The sequence below is a fragment of the Mirounga angustirostris genome, unplaced genomic scaffold, assembly GCF_029215605.1.
Source record: "Mirounga angustirostris isolate CCGP_5_RB_7025 unplaced genomic scaffold, mMirAng1.0.hap1 SCAF_4, whole genome shotgun sequence".
Lineage (NCBI taxonomy): Eukaryota > Metazoa > Chordata > Mammalia > Carnivora > Phocidae > Mirounga > Mirounga angustirostris.
The window spans coordinates 187,824,376-187,836,586 of NW_026991712.1; the positions used below are offsets into that span (position 1 = coordinate 187,824,376).

At 53.6% G+C, this 12,211-nt stretch overlaps 1 protein-coding gene across 3 annotated transcripts in view; it reads left to right on the forward strand.

Annotated features, from left to right (window-relative positions):
* CEP104 (centrosomal protein 104) overlaps positions 1–12,211 on the forward strand; it is a 35,922-nt gene that overhangs the window by 9,722 nt on the left and 13,989 nt on the right. For all 3 annotated transcript variants that reach the window (XR_010411139.1, XM_045898855.3, XM_045898856.3), the window contains exons 7-14: positions 2,301–2,469; positions 2,872–3,027; positions 3,965–4,186; positions 5,927–6,121; positions 6,671–6,838; positions 7,445–7,618; positions 9,054–9,230; positions 11,920–12,126. Coding sequence is in view for 2 of the 3 variants with exons in the window: in XM_045898855.3 (XP_045754811.1) it covers positions 2,301–2,469; positions 2,872–3,027; positions 3,965–4,186; positions 5,927–6,121; positions 6,671–6,838; positions 7,445–7,618; positions 9,054–9,230; positions 11,920–12,126 (1,468 nt within the window). In the remaining variant the exon portion in view is untranslated. The remainder of the gene's footprint in view (positions 1–2,300; positions 2,470–2,871; positions 3,028–3,964; positions 4,187–5,926; positions 6,122–6,670; positions 6,839–7,444; positions 7,619–9,053; positions 9,231–11,919; positions 12,127–12,211) is intronic.

Below are 12,211 nucleotides of genomic sequence, written 5' to 3' on the forward strand. Positions count from 1 at the left end.
TAAATTCAGTTCCGAGCTAGTTAAGCCACTGATGGGATTGACTTAAATACACTTAAAGATTAAGGTCACTGTTTTACTTAGCACATACATCTTCAATTATTGCCCTTTGGAGACTGCTCCATTTCTTGTGTGTTCAGGTATTACTAGAAAGTTCCTACATGCAGGTAAAAGATCTATCGGTCATCCTTTGATATTTTATTGGCACAGACAACTTTGTAGGTAAGAATTAAAGGAATTAATTGACCCAGGTTATCAGTTACTAGAGCCTTCACCTTATGTCTGCTTTAAGCCCTCCCCACTCTCATCCAGCCCGTGATGGTGTGGCTCCCACCTCCCTCAGGCTGGGCCCTCGTGAAGCCCAGCTGCAGGCCCAGGGGAGGCTCCGCCAGAAGCAAGGCTCGCTGTCCGCTGGTGCGCACGCTTAGCTCAGCAAGTGGCTCCTGAGTGACCGCAGAGAGACTCTCTCCATATTTTATGCAAGCACGAGAGCCCGGCTTAAGACTGAAGAACTTTCTCATTGGTTTGGACTGCCTTGCTTCCTGTAGAGCCTCCCTGGGCCTCCAGCCTGGCTGTCACGGGGTGGATGTCAGTAGGGAGTGCTTAGAAAGTAAAAGCAGTCCCTAAATGTGTATGAAATAGTGAGGAAAGTGACCTCTCCCCTACGCAGCCCGTCGGTCTCCCGCAGACTCTCCCTGTGCCAGACAGGAAGAGCAGTGCCCTCCTTACCTTTCCAGGTGGGGACTGCCACACTGTCCCTCCCTGTCCGTCGGCACCAACCCCGGGACAGCTCTTTGGCTCTGCCCTCAGTGAAGCTCCAGCTGGTAGCACATGGGCAGCCAATCCCACTGGTCGGTTTTAGGATCTCCCACAGAAGCTCTTTGGGTTATTTGGACTCTTGTTTAAATCAGTTCTTCATCAAGTTAGCCACCTGGACTGGCAGACCGCGGTCTGTCTATCCTGACTCATCTGCAGGGCTTTCCTGAGGGTAAAGAGAGCCGTTCTTGGAAGGCTGTGTGTTGGGCCGAGCCAGGGTCACCGCGGGGGGGCGGTCGTGGGCAGGGCGAGACCGGCTCTTGGGAAGCTGCCCACGCACAGCCCTGGAGCCGTGACTCCCACGCCAGATGACATCATGTGTTTCTTTGTAGCATTTTCATAATAAATTCTTTGTTTTCATCTCCAGGACTTCAAGGCAAAGTAACTTTGACTTAAAAGTATAGTATGTGTTTAGGTAAAAATAGTTAACCTTGTGCCAGTACCAAAGCGTGTTGCTATTCGGTCCTCACTAATTGATATTGTTCAAAGCTGCCCAAGCTGAGCCAACCCCAGGCCCGGTGGTGGTGCTGTAAGCAAACAGCCTGATTTCCAGGAGTCGGGAAGTGTTGGGGGGACGTTTGATCGTTCTGAAAAGTGATGTTGTCATGTGTCCTGTTTCAATTTTATTTTTAGACAACCAAATTTTTTATGATAAATATTTTCATTAAAATTTACTTGTATATAAAAATATCTAAGTCAAAGCTAACACCTGGCTTATTTTATGTAGCTGGTATGGCAGACAGAGACTTTGAAATGTGTCCTCTGCCAGCATTTTTGTTGAGTGGTTAGGCATTATTCTAAGTGTTAGACCCAGGAGAAAGCTGCCAGCCTGCTGTAGAATCTGAAAGAAAGAATGAAGCGGTAATCAGGAATGGGTTACTCAGATCACTACAGAGATCTTTTATTCCTGGAAGGATTGTTCTGATCTACCCAGGACTTGGGATATCCTGCAGCCTGACCCTGTGAGCTGAGGCCCCGGCGTAGCCCGTGTGCATCTTTAGTGCTTGTCGTGCTCACTGTGGCGCTGGTGTTGAATATGGACGCCTGGACCACCTGGGGCCCACCAAGTCAGCCTCTCTAAGAGATGAGGCCTGGCAGTCTGCTTTGGCTGGGGCTTCCCCTAGTCTACAGATGATTCACAGGCACTGTTATGTCCCTGGTGCCCAGAACAGAGCTGGGCACAGAGTCCACACTCGAAGAACCAATGCCCCAAAGGCTCAGAAGCCCCCCGTGCAGTGTCAGTAATGGGCGGGAGCATGAGCTGTGGAGTCAGAGACCTGCCTGCACGTAAGAGCTGGGTGACCTGAAGCCCATCCCCGATTCTTCTGAGCCTCCACTTTCTCCGGCAAGAATGCTCCAGGAGCAGGTGTGGGGGGTGCCGTTGCTGCGACTCTACCTCCTCCGTCATGAGCCCCTCGGGCTCCCTCTGCCACCACGCTGTCGCCTACGGCGACATCAGCTCTAAAATACGCATTTCTCTCCTTCAGGAAATCTGACTATATTTCTCCACTGGATGACTTAGCTTTTGATATGTACCAAGATCCAGAAGTTGCCCAGATTATACGCAAATTAGATGAAAGAAAACGTGAAGCCGTCCAAAAGGAACGCTACGACTATGCCAAGAAGCTGAAACAAGCTATTGCTGACTTGCAAAAGGTACTGCTCCCGCAGGTGTGTGAGAAGGCAGTTCAGTGGTCCTGACCCTGGTACAGCAAAGGGGTAGGTCGCTAAAAGCTGTGGGTCCTAGTGTGGGTCCAAGGGGGTAAGCAAAATACAGTTACGGACGGATGAGCCCCTAAATAAAACGTAAGCGAAGGCACTCGCTCGGCCTCTTCAGACGTCACCCTCAGATGCCACACCGCCGCCCTAAAGTGCTAGAAAAGCATAAGATGTTTACCGTCCCTGTGGACTCGTGCAGTTTCTTAGCCGCCCCCGCGGGGCCCCGGCTCGGCCCGTCCTCCGCGCAGGCTGCGCGGGCAGCAGCCCCGTCACCCAGGCCGCGCTTCGCGCTGGCGCGGTGGGTGCACATCTGAAGCAGCGCGACCCCGTGTGCCTCAGGTCGGAGAGCGGCTCGGGCGCTACGAGGTGGAGAAGCGCTGTGCGGTGGAGAAGGAGGACTACGACCTGGCCAAGGAGAAGAAGCAGCAGATGGAGCGGTTCCGAAGCCAGGTGTACGAGCAGCTGCAGCTGCATAGCCTGGTGGACGGCGAGCCGGTAGGTGCCCGGGCAGCGGCCCTCGGGGCCGCGGAGACGCCCCACAGCGCCCGCGTGTCCACGTGCACGCGGCTCCGTCGCTCGCAGGTGCCGGTTCAGACGGGGGGCGTCAGCTGTGGGGCCTGCGTCGGGAGGCGCTGCGGGACGCGCGCTTGCAGGCAGACTCAGGGCGGAGGAGAGAGCGGACGGGCCGGAGCGCGGATCTCGCCCCTCCTCCCCGGCTCGGCTTCCCCGTTTGTACAGTGAACTGAAGGCAGCGCTGCCCCGCGTTCGCCCCACGAGGGCCTCAGGAGGGTCGTGTGCGGTGAATCCTAACGGCCTAAGCTTGTCGAGACCGTGTGTCCTGGGAGACGTTCCGCCGCTCACCTTTAGCCCACAGGCAGCCGGTGCGCACCCCACGTGGCAGAGTCGTGCGGGTCGGTGCGGACTCAGGAGCCTCACTGCCCGGGCTCCGGCCCGGCCCCTTGCCGGCGGTGGGATCCCCGGGCCATTCCTTAGCCACTCTGCCTCAGTTTCTGCCTCCTGGTAGAAGGGGTGTGCCTTAAATGAGAGCGTCTGTCCGGCACACTTTTCGCCCTGGCCGTGGTAACTATGTTGTGATGACACAAAACAGGCTGCTTTTACAGCCACAGGGTACGCGGCCACGCCAGGGTTGGGGTCCCGCCCGGGTGCTTCCTACCCCACGCACCACGTCTCCGCTGGCAGGTGCGTGTGCGTGTTTCCACACTGGGTGACCCAGGCACTGTGCTTGCTGTCACGCGGGCACTCCGGTGTGCTCTGTGGGGCCATGGCCACCATGGGGAGAGGGTTGAAAGGCTGCGACAGGACTGGGGGACACCGTTGATGCAGATTGTCACTCTGCCTTCCTGAATGGTCACATCCCACCTGTTGCCCCCAGGCAACAGCACTGGGAGTGAGGTGTCCCATTTTTCCCCAGATGCGAAGGCCTTCCGACTTGCCCGCCCAGCCCCTTGCTCACTCTGCCAGTCCTCACCACCAACAGCCAGTGCCGTCCCTGCTGCAAGAAGAAAGCACACCAGAAAGCCGGTTTGCAGAGCCTTTCCTTCAGGAAAAGCCTCCAGCGCATGCCCTGGGCCCTTCTCAGCACTCCACAGTGGACCCGTCACCACGCGCCACAGACCTTCATCTCAAGACCCATGTAGGTAACTCGGTTTCAGATTGTGTGCGGTTTATTCAGCAGACACATGGGGAGGACCCGCATGGTGCCAAGGCTTTCCCCATGCAGGGGATGGATCAGGGTACACAACGCAGAACCTTCCTGCCAGACATTCCAGGTGATGGGGGGTAAATGCCGAAGCCGGAACGTGGTGGCTGACGCAGCCAGCAGGTAAGACACCTCACTGGGAGGCCCTGTCTGCAGTCAGATGTGTAGGCCTCCTGCCTGCTTCTGCCCCATTCAGCCGGTGGTCCGGGACGCCCCATCCTTCTGAGCCTCTGCTTTCCTTTCTATAAAAATGTACAAATATCTGCTTGAAGGATTGTTTCCAGGAATAATAAACGAGACCATGTTTATAAAGTGACCAGAACGGACTTCAGTAGGGCCTCCATACGAGTCATGTATGGTTACCGTGCTTTGAGGATTTTCTGTGTTGTAAGTAGCAGAAGAGCTAGCTCAGACTGGGGGTCTCCTGCTGTTTGTCACTCGGGACTTGAGAGCTCATGTAGGCTTAAGGGTTCAGTAGCTTCACAGTGTCCTCAGCGCCCGCTCTCTTCCTGTCTTTCCACTCTGTTTCCTGTGGTTCCAAGTCACCCCAGAGCTAGAGCTCTCGCGTGTGACCCTCAGCTTCACGTCTGCACGTTGTCCCCTGAAAGGGGCAAGCGCGTCCCATTCTGAGTCACCGGTCACATGCCAGCCTTTGAGTGATGACGAGGACCAAAGGAGGCCTTCGCGGGGGCTCCAGCTGGCGGGCAAGGTGGCGCGGCCGGTGGGCTCTGGGGAGGAAGGCAGGGTATCAGGTGGGCACGGGCCCGTGTCTGCTGCAGCCTGAGGCCCAGGAAAGCCAGAGAAGACAGCACTCGTGCTGCTGGCCTCCCAGTGCACAGCTCTAAGGGTCCCTGTCATCCCCGCCGGGAGCATCTTGTCTGTGATGTCATTGCTTTAAGTCATATTCAGTACTTTGGTTTAAAATGGTCTTAACTGCCCCTTCGTCAGCACATCAGCATCTTTGTTTTATAGCAGAGTAGAGTTTAGAGTATGAGAACCTCACTTGCACACATAGTATGCACCGGCCTCTTCAGACGCCAGTTAATGTCTCAGTGGAAGTGACTCTGGAATCTCTCTTCCACCTAATTTCCCGAAAGTCTGCCACCTATGTACGTGTTCAGGCGTGCACCTCTGTCTCTGCATGTGGATGGAAGCCCCAGGAGGTGGGGGTGTCGTGTCGCCCATCACTTGGGCAGGGGGCCCGGCGAGCACCTGCAGGGCTGAGGGGGGACAGACAGCTGCCTGCCCAGAGCACGGGAAGGCTGTGGAAGGGTCGTTAGCTTGGCTGCCTGTTTTTAGTATGTGTCTGCCAGATAATGAACACGTTTGAAATGAGGCATGATACTTATTTCTAAGTCATAAACTAAGAAAAAAATCAGAAGTCTTGTCAGGAAAAAATAGCTTTTACTTTGTAAGCTACCTGTCCGCTGAACCGTAATTACTAGTGGTAAATAGTAACTGAGGCTGAATCTATATCGCTTTTCTGTTGGATCTACGGTGAGTTTAGAAAGGAGTGGAAACCGTAACCTAATTTTTTCAGTTGAATCCTCCTGTATAAATTATTCTGATCCGATACAACTACCATCGTGCAGAGCAGCAGGCCTGCAGTGTAGACGCGGTGTTGGCAGGTGGGCAGACCCGGGGAGCTCTGCAGCCGCCCTTCCTCCCCTGCAGCTCCAGTCCGTGCCCTACGACGAGCGGCCCCTTCCTGCCTCGCGGAAGCAGCCAGCAGTGGCCCTGGAACCAGAAAAGAGTGACAGTGATGTCAGCGAGGCTCCCAGGGGAGGTGCGGCTGGAGAGCCGGAGCCCTTGACGGAGAAGGCCCTGAGGGAGGCCGGCCCCGCCATGGACGTGCTCGGAGAGAGCCTGGTAGGCCGAGTGCCGCGGGCGGGTGTGCGGAACGGGGAGGAGGCAGGCAGGGAGGCGCCCTCGGCTTTGTCCGTGATCTTGTTGGCTCCCTTTTGGTCTCAGTGTTCAGTTGAAGTCGTTCAGTAATCATTAATTACACAAAACAGCAGAAACAGAAGGTAGAATTTAAGATTTTATGAATGCGTGTTCATTTAAGACTGGGTGTTTCTGTCTAGTACTGACAGAGCTGGGATTGAAAATCTGCCCCTTTCTGGAACACCTGCCCATCCCAGGGGAAATGGTGGCAAAGCAGAACAGAAGATGGGAGGGCCTCCGTATGGAAATGAGCCCAGTGGGTTTTCCCCTAGTTCCCAGCTTCCCAGTACTTCTCTTGGCGGAACTTCTCATATTCCCGTGTTTTTCGGGTCTTCAGTATTCCGCATTAGGACAGGCACTTCCTCAAACACGCATACTCATTCTGTCCCACCAGAGATTCTTCTCCGTGTGTCGGGTCGCACGGTGTTGGGGTGGGGTGGTGTCTGAGTCAGGCCGGCCTCCGGTCTGTGGTAGGTCGCGGGGGCCTATTCCAAGACGTGGTCGTACCGGGAGGACGCGCTGCTTGCCCTGTATAAGCGGCTGATGGAGACGCCTGCTGGAACCGCGAAGGAAGAGCTGAAGAGCATGCTGCGCGCGTCCATCTTTCTCGTGAGAAGAGCCCTCAGGGACATAGTGACCCCGGTGAGTCCCCTGTGCCCCCGGTGGCCCCGGGTGAGGTGCCGCAGGAGGTCGGGTGGCCACGGGGGTAGCACAGGGTGTCACTAGGAAGGAAGGGTCTCTCGCAAGAAGTGTGGTGGGCGAAGAGCCTGCGCGGTCTGTGCTCCCCTGGCCGCGCGCCCTGCTCTCCGACAGGGTCAGCCTCCCCGCGCCTTGAAACCAGGGTCCGCTGAGGCCCGGCTCACGGGCACTGATTAGGCGCTCGGTTTCTGTCTTTATTTTCCATGGAAGCTGAGGGGCTTGGGGTTACTCCTGGATCCCCTGACTGTGAAAGGGGCCGCAAGAGTGAGCACGCCCCGGGGGCGCACTGCCCGCGCGTAGGCAGTTAGGAGGGTTCGGGGTGTGGCCCCCAGGCCCACGCGGCTCTTTCCGTCGCTCAAGGTGCGGGCCCACGCCTTCTGTACCAAGGCCCTGTGTTTGGGAAGCGGCTTTCAGTCCGCCCTCACCAGCCCTCCGGCAGCAGGGCATCTCCAGCATAGTGTCCACAGTTGTTACTGGCGGTAAATGTTAGGTTTTCTCTGCTGGAATACAGTTACAGGAGCTCCTCTGCTTTTGCCGCTTTTTTCTTAGGTTTTTCAGGCTTCTTTGAAATTGTTGAAAATGATAATTACGCAATATATTCCTAAACACAAACTGGGTAAGCTCGAAACCGCTCACTGTGTGGAAAGAACCATCCCCGTCCTGCTCACCAGGGCTGGAGACTCTTCTGCTCGCCTCCGAGTCACAGCTTCCAATTTTATTCAGGTACAAATTTCACCATAAAATTTGAAACCGTAAATGATGAGCCTGTTACGACGCTACTTGACTTTCTGAATACCGAACCAGGTTCTGTCTCTCCTAATAGCGTTATTGGTCCTCCTCGTGACTCCCTGTCATACTTGCCTGGTGCTTCGAGAGCTGAAGTTTGCCTTCGATTAAAGTATAGTTTGACTTGTCTAGTATTTCTCTTCTTCAACGTATGCTAGTAACTTCTAGTAAAAATATACGGAAAACTAAACCAGAGTAGAAAACTGGGGGTAAAGAGATAATAAATGTGTAATGGCCTTAATCTAAATAGTTTTGTTCGTTCAACAAACATGCCTCCTCCAGGCCAGGTATTGTGGGGATACCGAGAGAGTTCTGGGAGCTCTGCCCTGACTGCGGCCCGTGCTTGGGCTTCAGCAAGTCTGTGGAGTCCTCAGATTCCGTACAACATTCTGTTGGGAAGGACTCCCTAGCTTTCCTAGTTTCTCAGGGGGGTCATTCGTCCAGTATGAAGAACCAGTCATCTCATTTCCTTTAACCTGAGTTCTGGGGCAGAATGAAAAAGCAGTACATTATATTAACAGGAAGGTGAAAATAAGTGATGCTCAAGTCCTACAAGATACTCCCTCTCAGTGTGGCTCAGTAAATCTGGGGGAGGTGGCATCTTTCAAAAGGAACATTGAAAATGAGAGTGTGTCAGTCCTTCATTTAGTCATTTATTTTTTTAAGAGAGGGAGAGGAAGGGGTGAGGGGGGGAGAGGGAGAGAGAGAGAATCCCAGGCAGACTCCCCGCTGAGCATGGAACCCAATGCAGGGCTCGATCCCATGACCCTGAGCTGAAATCGAGAGTCGGACACTCAACCGAGCCACCCAGGCCGCCCCCAAAACTGATTTCTTTCTATATTGCAACCCATATGCTTCAGTATTTTATCATTCCTCTTTCTGTGTCTGGCTGCTTAAATGCTAAATACCTTAATTGTAGAAAGACTTACTCGTTGGCAGTGGGACTTCATGCTCTCCCGTAAGCCCACCGGCGGTCCCATCAGCCAGAAACTGTGCACTGCGACCCTCTTGGCCAGTCTCATAAAGACTAACACAATACTCATTTGTTCTAGAATTTTAGAAATTAGAAAACCTTTTTCCTGAAGTGGGGAAATCCTGAGAAATGAAATCTTAAGTTTTAGATCACATTTCTTGTAAAGCTTTCATTTATCTGTGAGTGATCATGGTTTTATTTTTTATGATTTGGGGTTTTGTTTTTAATCATTATATCTTAAATAGAAATAATGAGGTTATTAGAGATAAATTATTTTACCGCTATTTTTTATTCCCTGTTTTTTCCTTCGATTTTTACTTTGAGGATTATACTGAAGTATACTAAGTTGCCTCTAGCATTTTCTAGTACAAATTAACACAGTTATGTTGGTTTTTATAGGAAATGGCCTTGTTCAAGGAGGTTAGGTCTCTCCAAATTATTCCATCTTACCTGGTGCAGCCATTAAAAGCCAACTCTTCGAATCATCTGGCAATGAGTCAGATAGGCCTCCTGGCCCGGCTTCTGAAAGACCTGGGCACCGGGAGCATGGGCTTCACCATCGATAACGTGATGAAGGTAAGCGCACCTCTGGTGCCATGTGGCCGAGCACTTGAGATGGGCCTGGAGCATGGTGGGCATCTACTCAGTGTTTGTTGAATGAACGAGTGAGTGAATGACTTCAGAAAATCAGTCGCTGCTTCATCTAACAAAGGCTTCCTGCTCCTCGTTCTGCCGTGAGTCGGCACGTACGTGTGGACGTTGGTCCCTGGTGGTGGACAGACTGTGAAGAGCCCGTGTCCGTAAGAGAGAGCTGCAGTGTCACTGGGGACATCAAGCATCTGGATGTGTAGAGCAGCGGAAATGGACGACCTGATGAAACCACAGACGTCCTGGGAGAGGAGCTGTCTGCCAGAGCCAGGACTCCCCTCTCCCTAATTTCGAATGTGCTGGAAGTGCGCTCTGAGCATGCAGCCAGCGTGAGACGAGCTGCAGCGCCCTCACGGCAGCTCGTTCTGGCGCAGCCCAAGCATCAGCGCTCCGCATTCCTTCCCGTCCGTGCGGGAAGGGAGGGCCTCCCTTCTCCGTGGGTTCCACGCATGCATCGACTCGGAGACCTGGACCAGGTCCTCATGTAATCAGATGTGCCATCAGGAAAGGCAGGATCATGTCAGGCCACTTCCACTCATGTGTTTCCTCTACGGACGAATGATTTAGACACTGAAGTAAGTAAGCCTTTCAAACACTCCCTCCCTAGACTTCTGGAGCTCTGCGCCCCACTTACCCCACGCTTGGCCTCATTGTCTGGGTCCCTTTTCTGGTTCTTCTTCATCCTCCTGATCTCGTTAACTTTGGAGTGTCCAGGCCTCCTCTTCTCGTTCCTGTGCACACACCGTCCCTCGCTGACCTCACCTGCGCCTTCCTGCCCGTCCGTGGAAGACAGAGTTTCTGTGCGTGCCCTCCCTGGACACCTGACTCCCCCTGCAAGCCGTGTCCGCCCCGCGCCCAGATGGAGCGCCTGCCCTCCTCTCTGACCTGCTCCTTCTCAGCCTTCCGTGTTTCTGTAAATGGCAACACCGTTCTTCTGTTGGCTCAGCAAATGCCGTGGGCTCTTCCTGCGAATATATCCAGACGCCGACCGGCCTCCCAGCTCCCCTGCTGCACGAAGGTCCAGCCCCCGTCATCGCTTGCCTGGCCGGCCACTGCCAGCTCCCCAGGGGACTTTCCCTTCTGACTCACTCTGCAGTCACGTGGACCAGCCTCTCTCTTGCCTCCAAGTGCAGTTTTCTTGGTGCCCGGCGCACATGGGTGCCCATTAGCTGGCGCCCCGCTTCAAGACGCCAGCCTTGGTCTCAGTCCCGGTGAGCTCTGCCGCAGCGACGAGGCACGGGGAACGTTGGAAGGAGGGGTTGGTTACGGCAGGAGCGAAGTCCCCGAGTGGCCAGTGGGGTCGGGCTCCGGTGTGTACGCAGCAGGGCTGGCTGCACGCAGAGCGGGCAACACGCATCCTCTCCACGGACGAAGTCCGCTCAAAGCCTGACGGGATAATGGAGGTTTGAGACACAAGAAGGACGTATGAGACGCCCCCTTAACATCTAAGGAAGTGAACTGGCCAGAAATGCCTCAGGTCAGGTCACTGTGCACTGCCCGGAGCCCCCGTGGCACCTGTCGTGGCGAGTCCGGCGTGGGGCCAGTCAGCATGCTTCTCAAGTTTGCAGGCACGTGACTGCACAGGAAGAAGGGGTCCCAGAAGTGACCTAGTGATGGACACGTGGGGCAGGAAAGACTTGAGCGAGGTGACAGACGGGAGAAGACAGTGTTGGGTCCAGAGTGGACCAGAGGCCCGGACAGGGTTGAGGAATTATCTGGGGAGGGAGTACTAGAAAAAGTGGGAAAGGTAGGAGGTGACCATCAGAGGGTGGGACTCCTAGAGGCGGTGCCAGCGACTGGGGTAAAACCAAAAGCCTGTGGCAGGCTGAGACTGTGGGAAGTGAGAGGCCGGCGCCCAAAGCCCCACAGGGAGATGTCAATTTACTGAGCATGGTATCGACAGCGTGGGATGGGACGAACGTGTCATGGCACAACACCGTAGAGCAGCTGAAATGGATCGTGACGAACGAACGTCCTTGACAAAGAAATGTGGAGTAGGAGGAAAGAAAGTTTCAGAAAGATAAGCACAGTATACTATTTAGAATGTCAAACAAACACCCCATGTGTGTACCCAGCACGCACGCACACACACGTAAACGCGCGTCCGGATGGGAGCGCACAGACCGGCCTCAGGAGAGCCGTGCCCTCGCAGAGCGCGGCAAGGCCGTGGGGCCCGGGAGGCTTCTGCTGGGACTCACACCATCACCACGGTGTTTCATTTCTTAAAGATCCAAAACAAACATGGCAAAATTACAACACTGGTTAATGTGGATGGTGGATGCGTGTAGTTTCTTATATTTCCTCTTCTCGATGATTGGAATACTTTATAATATTTAATATGAAGTCTACAGAAGGATATAACCCAAAAAATGTTCGTTGGCATGTTAAATGGAAAAAAGCGAAACACAAAGTTATATATAATCCAACGTGAGCTCCACTGCGTGTGTGAGGGAAACACAGCGAGAAAAACTTGGTGTCGTAATAGCCAGAATTTTGTGGGTGGTGTTCTTTTCCAAATTTTTATAATGTGCCTATATTTCTTTCATGCTGGGGGAAAATAAACTCTGTTATTGTCAGAATCAGTAACCACAAGAACCCCTCCCAACTTTATGTTTAGTTTTCAGTGAGCGCCCTGGAGCACAGAGTGTATGAGGTTCGAGAGACAGCGGTTAGAGTTATTTTGGACATGTATAAACAGCACCGGGCTTTTATTCTAGAGTACCTCCCTCCTGACGACAACACCACACGCAAGAATGTTCTCTATAAAACAATTTTTGAGGGATTTGCTAAAATAGATGGCAGACCTACAGAAGCTGAAATTAGGGTAAGTCAACTTTTATGAAATTATGACTTAATCCTCTATTGAAGTTACTTGGTCCACGAATAAACCGACAGATTACTCAAGGAGC